This window comes from Lethenteron reissneri, chromosome 68 (genome assembly GCF_015708825.2).
Source record: "Lethenteron reissneri isolate LAM-NWPU_2019-01 chromosome 68, ASM1570882v1, whole genome shotgun sequence".
Lineage (NCBI taxonomy): Eukaryota > Metazoa > Chordata > Hyperoartia > Petromyzontiformes > Petromyzontidae > Lethenteron > Lethenteron reissneri.
Window position 1 is genome coordinate 6,264,395 of NC_083846.1, and position 14,531 is coordinate 6,278,925.

Below are 14,531 nucleotides of genomic sequence, written 5' to 3' on the forward strand. Positions count from 1 at the left end.
GCGGGGGGGGGGCAGGGGGGGGCACGTGATCACATCGTCACACGGGGTGGTGGTGGTGGCGGGGGGGGGGGCAGGCCTCGACTTACGAACGGGTTGCGTTTTTGTTGTGTCCCCAAGGTCCCGTTCGTGAGGTTGGACCACGTGTACCCATGTCGGGCAATGCTTCAGGGTACGACAAAGGAAGGGCAAGCCATTGCTAAAGAATGAATGTGCTTCACATTTGCAGGTCACGGCGTGGTGAATGGTCGACGCAAAGTAAGGAGGGAAATGAAAGAGATCGGATTGTTTTCATTTGCTTCGAGTCGTCCTGATGCCGGCTTGCCTGTCGCACGGATGCTGGGACTCATCACGTCTCACGAATACATCGCTTCGCCGAACGGTGAAAATATATTTCTGAGGCTCGGTTCGACATGTGATCGAAGGTTCGTAAGTCGGGCGGTTAAAAGCAGGTGCTGTCGTAAGTGCGGGTTCGTTCGTAAGTGTGGGTTCGTTCGTAAGTGCGGGTTCGTTCGTAAGTGGGGGTGTTCGTAAGTGCGGGTTCGTTCGTAAGTGTGGGTTCGTTCGTAAGTGTGGGTTCGTTCGTAAGTATGGGTTCATTCGTAAGTGCGGGTTCGTTCGTAAGTGGGGGTGTTCGTAAGTGCGGGTTCGTTCGTAAGTGCGGGTTCGTTCGTAAGTGCGGGCGTTCGTAAGTGCGGGTTCGTCCGTAAGTGCGGGCGTTCGTAAGTGGGGGTGTTCGTAAGTGCGGGTTCGTTCGTAAGTGCGGGTTCGTTCGTAAGTGCGGGTTCGTTCGTAAGTGCGGGCGTTCGTAAGTGGGGGTGTTCGTAAGTGCGGGTTCGTTCGTAAATGCGGGTTCGTTCGTAAGTGCGGGTGTTCGTAAGTGCGGGTTCGTTCGTAAGTGCGGGCGTTCGTATCTTGCTGCATGCCAGCATGCAGGGGTGGGTTGGTGAGTGAGCGGTTGGGTGAGTGAGTGCGTAAGTTGGTGAGTGAGCTAGTGGATGTGTGTGTGTGAGTGAGTTAGCAAGTGGGTGAGTGGGTGGGCGGATGAATGAGTCGGTGAGTGGATATTTGTGTAAATGAGTTAGCGAGTGGGTGGGTGAGTGAATGGATCGATGGGTGGATGAGTGAGTTTCTGAGTGGGCGAGTGGATATTTGTGTAAGCGAGTTAGCGAGTGGGGGAGTGGGTGGGTGGGTGAGTGGGTGGGTGGGTGAGTAGGTGGGTGGGTGAGCGAGTGGGTGGGCAGATGGGTAAGTAGGTGAGTAGGTGGGTGGGTAAGCGGGTGGGTGGGAGAGTGGGTGAGTAAGTGGGTGGGTGGGTGGATGAGTGAGTGGCTGAGTGAACTAGTGGACACGTGTGTGAGTGAGTTAGCGAGTGGGTGAGTGGGTGGGTGGGTGTGTGAGTTGGTGAGTGGATATTTGTGTAAATGAGTTCACGAGTGGGTGGGTGAGTGAGTGGATCGATGGGTGGATGAGTGAGTTTCTGAGTGAACTAGTGTACACGTGTGTGAACGAGTTAGCGAGTGGGTGAGTGGGTGGGTGGGTGGGTGAGTGAGTTGATGAGTTCACGAAGAGGTGGAATATGCGAGAATACGAATGACCTCGTCATCAGTCAGTCGCGGTGAAGAAACAAAAGTAGCCGAGCCCTTTGCTTGCGACCGCCACGCATAGAGAAATATGTGCGTGTGTGTGAAAAAACACACACACATACACACTAAGAGATGTTTTTCTCTCTCTCTTTTGAGAACGCACACACACACATTGTGCGTTAAAGGTTTAAACAAAATCCTCATAAACGCACGGCACGAAAATAGTCCGATTGTCTCTGTGTATGTGTGTGCGTGTGTGTGACTGTCTGTGTGTGTGTCTGTGTGTATCTGTGTGTGTGTGTCTGTGTGTGTCTGTGTGTGTGTCTGTGTGTGTCTGTGTGTGTGTCTGTGTGTATCTGTGTGTGTGTCTGTGTGTGTGTCTGTGTGTGTGTGTCTGTGTGTGTCTCTGTGTGCGCGCGTGTGTGTCTGTGTGTGCGCGTGTGTGTCTGTGTGTGTGTCTGTGTGTGTCTGTGTGTATCTGTGTGTGCGCGTGTGTGTCTGTGTGTGTGTCTGTGTGTATCTGTGTGTGTCTGTGTGTGTCTGTGTGTGTGTCTGTGTGTGTGTGCACGTGTGTGTCTGTGTGTGTGTTTATGTGTCTCTGTGTGTGTCTGTGTGTGTGTGTCTGTGTGTGCACGTGTGTGTGCGCGTGTGTGTCTGTGTGTGTGTGTTTGTCTCTGTGTGTGTCTGTGTGTGCGCGTGTGTGTCTGTGTGTGCGCGTTTGTCTTTTTTTCCGAAAATATTTTTTTGGGAAATCCGACTGCTCCTCTGGTGGAAAATGAAGCGACATGGGGGGGGGGGTGAGGGGGGGAGACTTTCTCTGTTACTTTTGTCTTTGCCCCCCTCCCCCCTTAATTTAAATGCAATTGCACCTGACGATGCAAAAGGTCGGGCGACTTTGAGAGGCGTCACTCCTCCCTCCGCTCGTTCAGGGATTGCCGCGCGGTGCTCTGATCAATGCCGGGGGAAGTCAACGCCGAGTCTCGGAGGATCGATTCATGACGTGGGGCGCCACGGTGGCTACTGTAGGAGATGTTGACCACCTCGCCTGGTCTATGGGAGGCCGTGGGTTCGATACAGAGCCCTGACGACGCCTGCTGCTGCTGTGTTATGTGGAGTCTGCGTCTCTCTCTTTTTTAACGATCAGAGGAAACGAGATGATGCTCGGTGTAGTCGGCACTTTGCTTCGTTCATCATTTAGTTTTATTTTGTTTTTTTTCAATGCTTTATGTGCCCCCCCCCCCCCACCCTTTTTAAATGAAATATTTCACGGATTTCTCTCCCCGTGGCCGCGTGGATTGTTCTCCGGGTCCTCCGATTATCCCCCCCGTCCACATTTAGAATCAACGTCACCACGTGTTTAAGAGTAAATCGGCTGCTTACATAAATCCCCACGTGGTGCTGATAAAAAAATTAACCACTTCCGTTAAGCCGCTATCATTTGTGAAGAATAGCCGCATTGCTCGGTGGGGCCTTACCTGCTAAAACAAAAATAGTCGTAATATTACGGCACTTTTGATGTATTACTGTGAGTATTGTGCTTGTTGTTATGAATGCTCGCCCCCAGGAAATCCTCACTTAGGTACAAAAAAAACGCCACGTGGTCGCTGAGGAAATCCTCACTTCGACTCGCTGGCAAAGAGGCGTCGTGCCGAAGGCTTCTCACTGGCGGCGCGGTGCGTAAATATTAGTAGCACATACAAGCACACACATTCAGACGCTGTCGCCTCGACAGACCTGGTCTTCACCTGAGGACGGCTGCTTGCGTTGTGGCCGAAACGTCGTGAGAATTATTTTATTATGTTTTATTTTTATTATTTTATTACTTCCCTTCTACGTGACTTTACCGAAAGAACCAAGAAGATACAAGCACACAGTTTGACTTGAAACTTTCGGTAAAGTGACGTAGATAAAAAATATATAATATAATTAAAAATAAAAATAAAGTGATTCAAAACATCACGGCGTTTCGATCGCAACACATAAATGTTCCTTTTTGTATGTTTATAAATGTTATTTAATATAGATACATTCATAAATGTTCCTTTATACATGTTCCTGATGACGACCGCTTGCGTTGTGATCGAAACGTGATATTTTTCATCACTTTATTTTAATTTTTTATTTTTATTATTTTTTACCTACGTGATTTTACCGAACGAAATATGAGCCTAACATTAATATTTATAAATAGAAATAAATGTATAAATACATCTTTACATCTATGTGTATATTTTGATATATGTATGTTTAATATATTTATTTACACGCATACATATACAGATATAAATATTTATTTATGAATATATCGATATAAATGCTTATTTAATTAAATTCAGAAATAAATACATATTTAAAAATATATTTAAATATATTGATTAATGTATTTATCAATAATTATATATTTCTTTATAAATATTTTTTTTACATATACATCTATACTTTAATATATAAATAGATTGATATTTAAATACATATTGTTATATGTGTGTGTGTAACATTTGCACCGAGGTGTCCAGAACATTCGCCGGATATTTTAAATTAAGAAGCGAGGAGGCGCCTGTCCTGTTATTTATTTATATCCCCCCCCCCCCCCCCGCGCTATTCACTTTCATGACTTAGTTAACAATTACCCGTTATTACCCTTCATTGTTTTGACCACGGCATTCTGTTTATTTTTTTACCTTAATTACTTATTATCATTTATTGTTCTTCATCATTTATTCCTAAATGATTTATCGCTCAAAATTTGTGTCATTATTTTTATTTATATGATTATTATTATTGGACTAACTAAAAAAACAAACCCCCATCTGTCTAACGGGTTGGTTTAGTTCCGCGCGGTCAGACGCGACGCCGCGGTATTAACCAGGGCGGCCGCTTCGAGCCGAGACCCCCCCCCCCCCCCGGCCTCTTGCGCTGGCCGCAGGAGCAGCGAGCGAGGCCCCAGAGACTACAGCGTTACCTTTTAAACTAAATCTTAATTTTAATTTTCGATTTAAAGCTTTCGTGACTGCAGGTATTCATCTTCTTGGTTCTTTCGGTAAAGTCACGTAGAAGGAAAATAATAAAATAATAAAAATTAGAGAGAGAAAGAGACACAGAGAGCGAGAGAGAGCTGTCACTCAAAACGTCTGGCGTGGTTTGTAGGGAGCAGTGTTGAGTCTATGGGCAGCGTTGAGTCTATGGGCAGTGTTGAGTCTATGGGCAGTGTTGAGCCTATGGGCAGTGTTGAGTCTGTGGGTAGTGTTGAATCTATGGGCAGTGTTGAGTCTATGGGCAGTGTTGAGTCTATGGGCAGTGTTGAGCCTATGGGCAGTGTTGAGTCTGTGGGTAGTGTTGAATCTATGGCAGTGTTGAGTCTATGGGCAGTGTTGAGTCTATTGGCAGTGTTGATTCTATGGCAGTGTTGAGTCTATGGTATTGTTGAGTATATGGGCAGTGTTGAGTCTATGGGCAGTGTTGAGTATATGGGCAGTGTTGAGTCTATGGTAGTGCTGGATCTATGGGCATGTTGAGTCTATGGGCAGTGTTGAGTCTATGGGTAGTGTTGGTGAGTCTATGGGCATGTTGAGTCTATGGGCAGTGTTGATCTATTGGGCAGTGTTGAGTCTATGGGCAGTGTTGAGTCTATGGGCAGTGTTGAGTCTATGGGCAGTGTTGAGTCTATGGGCATGTTGAGTCTATGGGCAGTGTTGAGTCTATGGGCAGTGTTGAGTATGGGCAGTGTTGAGTCTATGGGCAGTGTTGAGTCTATGGGCAGTGTTGAGTCTATGGGTAGTGTTGAGTCTATGGGCAGTGTTGATCTATGGGCAGTGTTGAGTCTATGGGCAGTGTGAGTCTATGGGCAGTGTTGAGTCTATGGGCAGTGTTGAGTCTATGGGCAGTGTTGAGTCTGGGCAGTGTTGAGTCTATGGGCAGTGTTGAGTCTATGGTAGTGTGTGAGTCTATGGGCAGTGTTGAGTCTATGGGCAGTGTTGAGTCTATGGTGTTGAGTATGGGCAGTGTTGAGTCTATGGGCAGTGTTGAGTCTATGCAGTGTTGAGTCTATGGGTGTTGAGTCTATGGGCAGTGTTGAGTCTATGGGGTGTTGAGTCTATGGGCAGTGTTGAGTCTATGGGCAGTGTGAGTCTATGGGCAGTGTTGAGTCTATGGGTAGTGCGTGTCTATGGGCAGTGTTGATCTATGGGCAGTGTTGAGTCTATGGGCAGTGTTGAGTCTATGGGCAGTGTTGAGTCTATGGGTAGTGTTGAGTCTATGGGCAGTGTTGATCTATGGGCAGTGTTGAGTCTATGGGCAGTGTTGAGTCTATGGGCAGTGTTGAGTCTATGGGCAGTGTTGAGTCTATGGGCAGTGTTGAGTCTATGGGTAGTTTGAGTCTATGGGCAGTGTTGAGTCTATGGCAGTGTTGAGTCTATGGGCAGTGTTGAGTCTATGGGCAGTGTTGAGTCTATGGTAGTGTGAGTCTATGGGCAGTGTTGAGTCTATGGGTAGTGTGTCTATGGGCAGTTGTCTATGGGCAGTGTTGAGTCTATGGGCAGTGTTGAGTCTATGGGCAGTGTTGAGTCTATGGGCAGTGTTGAGTCTATGGGCAGTGTTGAGTCTATGGGCAGTGTTGAGTCTATGGGCAGTGTTGAGTCTATGGGCAGTGTGAGTCTATGGGCAGTGTTGAGTCTATGGGCAGTGTTGAGGTCTATGGGCAGTGTTGAGTATATGGGCAGTGTTGAGTCTATGGGCAGTGTTGAGTCTATGGGCAGTGTTGAGTCTATGGGCAGTGTTGAGTCTATGGGCAGTGTTGAAGTCTATGGGCAGTGTTGAGTCTATGGGGCAGTGTTGAGTCTATGGGTAGTGGTGAGTCTATGGGCAGTGTTGAGTCTATGGCAGTGTTGAGTCTATGGGCAGTGTTGAGTCTATGGTGCACGTGTTGAGTCTATGGGCAGTGTTGAGTCTATGGTGCAGGGTTGAGTTATGAGTGGCAGTGTTGAGTCTATGGGTAGAGTGTGAGTCTATGGGCAGGGTGTTGAGTCTATGGTGCAGTGTTGAGTCTATGGTGCAGTGTTAATATGAGTCTGAGTGGGCAGTGTTGAGTCTATGGTGGCAGTGTTGAGTCTATGGGCAGTGTTGAGTCTATGAGTGGCAGTGCTGAGTCTATGGGCAGTGTTGAGTCTATGGTGCAGTGTTGAGTCTATGGGTGCAGTGTTGAGTCTAAGGGGCAGTGTTGAGTCTATGGTGTTGAGTCTATGGTGCAGTTTGAGTCTATGGGTGTTGAGTCTATGGTGCAGTGTTGAGTCTAGGTGGCAGTGTTGAGTCTATGGGCAGTGTTGAGTCTATGGGCAGTGTTGAGTCTATGGGCAGTGTTGAGTCTATGGCATGTTGAGTCTATGGGCAGTGTTGAGTCTATGGTGCAGTGTTGAGTCTATGGCAGTGTTGAGTCTATGGGCAGTGTTGAGTCTATGGGCAGTGTTGAGTCTATGGGCAGTGTTGAGTCTATGGGCAGTGTTGAGTCTATGGGCAGTGTTGAGTCTATGGGCAGTGTTGAGTCTATGACAGTGTTGAGTCTATGACAGTGTTGAGTCTATGGGCAGTGTTGAGTCTATGGTGCAGTGTTGAGTCTATGGTGCAGTGTTGAGTCTATGGTGCAGTGTTGAGTCTATGGGTGCAGTGTTGAGTCTATGGTGCAGTGTTGAGTCTATGAGTGGCAGTGTTGAGTCTATGGTGCAGTGTTGAGTCTATGGGCAGTGTTGAGTCTATGGTGCAGTGTTGAGTCTATGGTGCAGTGTTGAGTCTATGGGCAGTGTTGAGTCTATGGTGCAGTGTTGAGTCTATGGGCAGTGTTGAGTCTATGGTGCAGTGTTGAGTCTATGGGCAGTGTGAGTCTATGGTGCAGTGTTGAGTCTATGGTGCAGTGTTGAGTCTATGGGCAGTGTTGAGTCTATGGTGCAGTGTGAGTCTATGGTGCAGTGTTGAGTCTATGGGCAGTGTTGAGTCTATGGTGCAGTGTTGAGTCTATGGGTGGCAGTGTTGAGTCTATGGGTAGTGCTGTGTCTATGGGCAGTGTTGAGTCTATGGGCAGTGTTGAGTCTATGGTGCAGTGTTGAGTCTATGGTGCAGTGTTGAGTCTATGGTGCAGTGTTGAGTCTATGGTGCAGTGTTGAGTCTATGGTGGCAGTGTTGAGTCTATGGTGCAGTGTTGAGTCTATGGGTGGCAGTGTTGAGTCTATGGTGCAGTGTTGAGTCTATGAGTGGCAGTGTTGAGTCTGAGTCTATGAGTGGCAGTGTTGAGTCTATGAGTGGCAGTGTTGAGTCTATGGGTAGTGTTGAGTCTATGAGTGGCAGTGATGAGTCTATGGGTAGCAGTGTTGAGTCTATGGTGCAGTGTTGAGTCTATGGGTGGCAGTGTTGAGTCTATGGGTGGCAGTGTTGAGTCTATGGTGTTGAGTCTATGGGTGGCAGTGTTGAGTGTGTAGTGTTGAGTCTATGGTGTTGAGTGTGGACTGTGCGGTGTGGAAGAGGACACGAGGTGGTGGACGCGCCACTCACCCATCAGGTCGGAGTTGGCCTTCTGTCGGCCTGCGGAGGGACAACAACAACAACAACACGACGACAATTAGAGTCAGAATTTGTGTTTATGCAACAAATCCTATGAGCTGTGAAGCTCTTCAATTCAACAGATGTCCAGCAATCCATGCCTTCGACAATCACATTTCTTATGATCACTGTTACATTGATTTCACAGCATTATTTTAGTCATTTCTAGAAAGGTTCAGTTTAGCCCGATTTTTTGATGTAGTATAGAGTTATTCTTAAAATTTTAATCTAAATTGTATTATGATTGTTATTGTGATCTAACATCAAAATTAGATTTATTTATTTTTTGCACATTTTTGTACGCAGCATAAACAAATGGTGCTTTTTCTGGAAGATTTTATTGTTTTTGTAGGGGATGTTTAAATTTGCGTACAGTAAATTTTAAATGTATCTTGTGATTTTATTGCTTGTTGCGGTTGCACCCGAATCAAGAGGCGAATGACTCACAGGGTTATTCCAAATACATTAAACTGAAACTGTAACACCTCCGAGAACAGGAGGGACCTCTCCGTTATTCTAGCAAATCGCCTGATGGTGAATCGTCACGGCGACTCGAATGTGTAAATGTTGTAGTGGGTTTACTCCCCAACACACAACCTGTTAGTGCTGTACTAGTATACTACACTATACACTACACTATACACTACTATACACTACACTACAATTGTAAATGTTGTAGTGGGTTTACTCTCCAACACACAACCTGTTGGTGCTGTACAAGTATACTACACTATACACTACACTATACATTCCAATATACACTACACTATACACTACTATACACTACACTATACACTACTATACATTACACTATACACTACACTACAATTGTAAATGTTGTAGTGGGTTTACTCTCCAACACACAACCGTTTAGTGCTGTACTAGTACACTACACTATACACTACACTATACACTACACTATACACTACTATACACTACACTATACACTACTATACACTACTATACACTACACTATACTCTACACTATACACTACACTACACACTACACTATACACTACACTATACACTACTATACACTACACTATACACTACTATACACTACTATACACTACACTATACACTACACTATACACTACTATACACTACACTATACACTACACTATACACTACACTATACACTACACTACACTACTACCTACACTATACACTACACTATACACTACACTATACACTACACTATACACTACTATACACTACACTATACACTACACTATACACTACACTATACACTAAACACTACACTATACACTACACTATACACTACACTATACACTACTATACACTACACTATACACTACACTACACACTACACTATACACTACTATACACTACTATACACTACACTATGCACTACACTACACACTACACTATACACTACACTATACACTACACTACACACTACACTATACACTACACTATACACTACACTACACACTACACTATACACTACACTACACACTACACTATACACTACACTATACACTACACTATACTCTACACTATACACTACATACAACACCACGTGCAGAAGCAAAGGGGAGATGTTTCGGGTTACTTACGTCGCAATACAGAGCACTGCCAACGCCACGGCCAGGACTAACGTTGATCTCCCCATCGTTGTCATCTTCGGGTCTAGCGACGTCGAATGAACGAAGTGGTGGTGGTGGTGATGTCCGTGTCTGTTGCGAGCGTGGTGTGACTGGTTGTGTGTGCACTGCCTCGTCTTGAGTGAGCCGAGATCGGGACTTGTGCCCGTGTTGAGCGCTGCTCCGGATGATTGCGTGCTGAGGTCGGACAGCGGAGCTGTGCGCGAGAGCTGTCCGTTCCGTGGTTGAGACATCACGGCTCAGGTAAGCAGCTTTTATGTCCGGCGGAGACAATGGGGGGAGGATGTGCGTCAGGGTGTGGTGGGCGCGCGTGCATTTGTGTGGGTGGCTGTGTGCGCGCGTGCGTGTGTGTATGCATGCGTGTGCATGCGTGTGTGTGTACATGCGTGTGCGTGTGTGCGTGCCTGTGTGTGTGTGCGCGTGTGTGTGCCTGTGTGTGCGTGTGTGCCTATGTGTGTGTGAGGAGCGACGCTCACAAGAACGAGCGGAGCGCCGGGTGCCTAAAGCACAGCAAGTTGGCACAGTAAGGGGCACAGGTGGTGCATCAGCTACTCATCTCGGTCATCTCGGTCAGTCGACCCGTGGCACCTGCTGGGTCAGCCCCGTGACCCCTGCCAGCGGGCGTTCGACACTTCACGTGGCCTCAAGGTGCACATGGCCTGGCACAAGCGTCGTGGTGACGTCACCGCCACTTAGTGACGAATGGCGGTTATTGTTGTTGTCTGTGTGTGTGTGTCTGTGTGTGTGTCTGTGTGTGTGTGTCTATGTGTGTGTTTGTGTGTGTCTGTGTGTGTGTGTGCCTGTGTGTGTGTCTGTGTGTGTGTGTGTCTGTGTGTGTGTTCCTGTGTGTGTGTGTGCCTGTGTGTGTGTGTCTGTGTGTGTGTCTGTGTGTGTGTGCCTGTGTGTGTGTCTGTGTGTGTGTGTCTGTGTGTGTGTGTCTGTTGTGTGTCTGTGTGTGTGTCTGTGTGTGTGTGTGCCTGTGTGTGTGTGTCTGTGTGTGTGTCTGTGTGTGTGTCTGTGTGTGTGTGTCTGTGTGTTTGTGTGCCTGTGTGTATGTGCCTGTGTGTGTATCTGTGTGTGTATGCCTGTGCGTGTGCGTGTCTGTGTGTGTGTGTCTGTGTGTGTGTGGCTGTGTGTGTGTGTGTCTGTGTGTGCGTGTGCCTGTGTGTGTGTGTGTGTGTCTGTGTGTGTGTGTCTGTGTGTGTGTCTGTGTGTGTGTGTGTCTGTGTGTGTCTGTGTGTGTGTCTGTGTGTGTCTGTGTGTTTGTGTGCCTGTGTGTGTGCCTGTGTGTGTATCTGTGTGTGTGTGTCTATGTGTGTGTCTGTGTGTGTGTCTGTGTGTGTGTGTCTGTGTGTCTGTGCGTGTCTGTGCGTGTCTGTGTGTGCGTGTCTGTGTGTGCGTGTCAGTGCGTGTGTGTGTGTCTGTGTGTGTGTGTGCCTGTGTGTACCTGTGTGTGTGTGTGCGTGTCCGTGCGTGAAAACAAAGGCGACCTGGCGTGCTGCTGGCTACACACCCACACGCCCACACGGTCTGTTCAGGCTATACGGGGGATCTTTGTCTTTATCTTTGTTATTGTGTGTGATTGTGTGTGTGTGTGCCTGTGTGTGTGTGCCTCTCGCTATGCACGGACACCCTCAAGGCAGACAAAAGAGTCGAACAGAGAATCGCTGCGTCTGTGAGGCTGCGTGCCGATAGGCGGACCAGGAAAAGCGCTGCTCGCGAAACGAGATCTATTCGTGAGCGCTATTGTCCAGCGAGGCGTGCGCGTGTGTGAAGTCACTTGAAATGACAAAACGCAAACAAAGAATCTTCCGTTTGGCCTTAACAGGCAGCCGAGTTCTGTTAGCGAGCAATCTTTGACTGCGCGCCCGGCCGCCTTTGTCTCCCCAGTGACAACGTGTATAGCACACCGCACCAGGTACTCATTTGAGGCTGAGTCGACCAAGGGGAGGCACACATACAAAGTTCCCCCGTACAGCCTGTGACAGACTGGGGCAAGGACTGTTAGCGAGTAGCACTAATGAAGGCCGGCACGGCACACGAGGGGTGGGTGGCCAGCACCACGCCCGGCCGCCTTTGTCTCCCCAGTGACGGCGTTTACAGCTCACCGCACCAGGTACTCATTTGAGGCTGAGTCGACCTAGGGGGACCAGAGGCCCAGGACCGGTTCAGATGAATCGTCAGCGGTGGTGTTGGCGGTGGCCGTGAGCTGGAATCGAACTCTGTCACTCCGCTGCGTCTGTCCGACCTTCGGTGACTTCCCGGGAGCACCCGAGGTCACGAATCGTCCCGGCAATTGCAGGTGCTGCGCCTCAATCTCTCGCCGCGCGTGCTCCCTTCAATGGGTCCTGTCCACCCCGTGGCATTTGGGGGGTGGTGGTGTTGGTGGTGAGGATGGGGCGATGTGGTCACGCACAGCTGATATGCCGGCAGCGGCAGCAGCGGCGGCAGCGGCATCATCATCATCAGCACCCATTCAGTCGGGGCGTGACGCGCTCTCAAATGTTTTGCGTCCTTCACAATTAGGGAGTCACGCGCGCTCAGACAAAGACAAAGATCCCCCGTGCGGCCTTCACAGACTTCTGGGGCAAGTGCACGCGTGAAGGCCGGCACGGCGCACGAGGGGGTGGGTGGCCAACCACCACGCCCGGCCGCCTTTGTCTCCCCAGTTGGCGATGTTTGTGCACAACCGCTCCACGTACTCGTTTGAGGCTGAGTCGACCTAGGGGAGGAGGCCCAGGACCGGTTCTGATCATCGTCACTGGTGGTGTTGGTGGCCGTGAGCGGGAATCCAACTCGGGTCGCCGGTTTCGTCGCGCTAACCGCTGCACCACCGCTCCCCACACACAGACACACAAAGACAAAGATCCCCCGTGTAGCCTGTAACAGGCTGTTGGGGCAAGTGCTGTTCGTAGCAGCAGCAGCAGCTTGTGAAGGCCGGCACTGTGACGCACAAGAAGGTGGCGGTGGGGTGGGGGGCGTGTTGCAAGCACCACGCCCGACCGCCTTTGTCTCCCTAATGGCAATGACGCACACAGAGACAAAGACCCCCCGTGTAGCCTGTAGCAGGCAGATGGGGCAAGTGCTGTTCGTATTGGCGAGTGGCAGGAACCCCCTACGAAGGCCGCACTGTGATGCACGAGAAGGGGGTGGGGGTGAGGGTCATGGGGGTCAGTAACCCCGCCCGCACGCCCGCATGCCCGACCGCCTTTGTCTCCCCGTGGCTCTGACGCACGCGTCACGCCGCATCACGCAGAGCACGTGGGAAGCGGCCTCGTCAAGAAGTGACGGAGAGGAAGACGACGATCATCGTCGTCGTCGTAATAAAAATGTTCACGTGTGAAGCTCCCCTTGAATCGAGCGTTGCGCACGGAAAGGCGGAAATAGTTGAACATGAACCTGGGGAAGAAGAGACGCGGGCAAGACGTTCGAAAACAACTCAAAAGAGAGTGAGAAATACATTTGAAACGGATGTGGTTCTGAGATTAGAAGATCCGTGAGTGTCTCGGAAGGCCCCTGACCTCGACGAGTTCACGGAGCGGCCGAGTTTAGGTGCCGCAAAGCCACCGCCACCCCCCCCCCCCCCTCCAGCTGTGAGGGCTCGAGACCGCGGTGACGGTGAGCGCCGCACACTCCGAGGGCCTCGATGGTACTCTTAGTTATTTCGTTAAAGTCACGTAGGTAAAAAAAATGAAATTAAAATTAATAAAAATAAACAATAAAATCACGACGTTTCGGAGGCAACACAAGTCTCCGTCATCAGGTGGGACCGTCACAGCCAGATTTGCTGCATCATTTTTTACCTACGTGACTTTACCGAAAGAACTAACAGTATGAATCCTTGCAGTCACGAAAGCCTCAAATCTGGCCTCAATGATACCCCGTGGAATATTCGTGGCCGAAGGGAGGTCACGGATAGTCGGGGAGAAGCAAGTCCGTTTTAAGGCCTTGAATAGCATGGGTGGAAAAACCACGATTTTTCCAGCGGCAGGCATCGGGTTTTTTCTTTAATATAATTAAACCCGAATTCGGGGAATTAAAACCTGGTGTTATGAATATTCTTAGGTTTTTTTCCTCACCTTACCATATGAATAAAAAGTGTGCTGTACTTGGCCCTTCCCCCCTCTCCAACCATTATAGAAACGGAGTGGTATCTCCTGCAATCTCTCATTTACTTGATACAGCTGTCGTGGCTGTGACGGTTCCACCTGAAGACGGAAGCTTGTGTTGCCTGCGAAACGTCGTGATTTTTATTTTATTTTACTTTTATTAATTGTAATGTTTTTACCTACGTGACTTTACCAAAAAAACCTAAGAATATGAATCCTTGCAGTCACGAAAGCTTCAAATCTAGAATGGTGTTATGAATACGAAACTCTGACCCAAGGCTTAGGCTGCTTCCTCGTCGGTGCTGCTATCGTACTCGGGGGGGGGGGGGGGGGCGTCGGGCACGGGGTAGTCGTAGAATGCGGCGGGCAGGTTGGTCTTGATGAACACGAGCTTCTCCTCCACACTCGTGGGCACCGCCAGTGAGTTCCTTAGCTTGGAATGGATGAAGCTCATCGTTGAGAATTTGGCGAAGTGCGGTTCTGCAATTAGAACCAATTAAGCCGGATTTCTCCCAATCTCAGATGATCGGGTTTAATATAAAAAGACAACTAAACCCGATTGTAAAAAAACCCGACTGTGCCACCCTTGTTGAATAGCAGCAAGAGAATCTAAAAATCAATCACGG

At 48.7% G+C, this 14,531-nt stretch overlaps 1 protein-coding gene across 1 annotated transcript in view; it reads right to left on the reverse strand.

The window, feature by feature from the left end:
- The window catches only part of LOC133360366 (fibrillin-1-like), a 50,122-nt gene extending 40,087 nt beyond the window's left edge, over positions 1-10,035 (reverse strand). The window contains exons 1-2 of the mRNA XM_061579048.1: positions 9,749-10,035; positions 8,121-8,150 (exon numbers count right to left, since the gene is read on the reverse strand). Coding sequence (XP_061435032.1) covers positions 8,121-8,150; positions 9,749-10,029 — 311 coding nt within the window. The 5' untranslated portion in view covers positions 10,030-10,035. The remainder of the gene's footprint in view (positions 1-8,120; positions 8,151-9,748) is intronic.
- Positions 10,036-14,531: the final 4,496 nt, after the last annotated feature.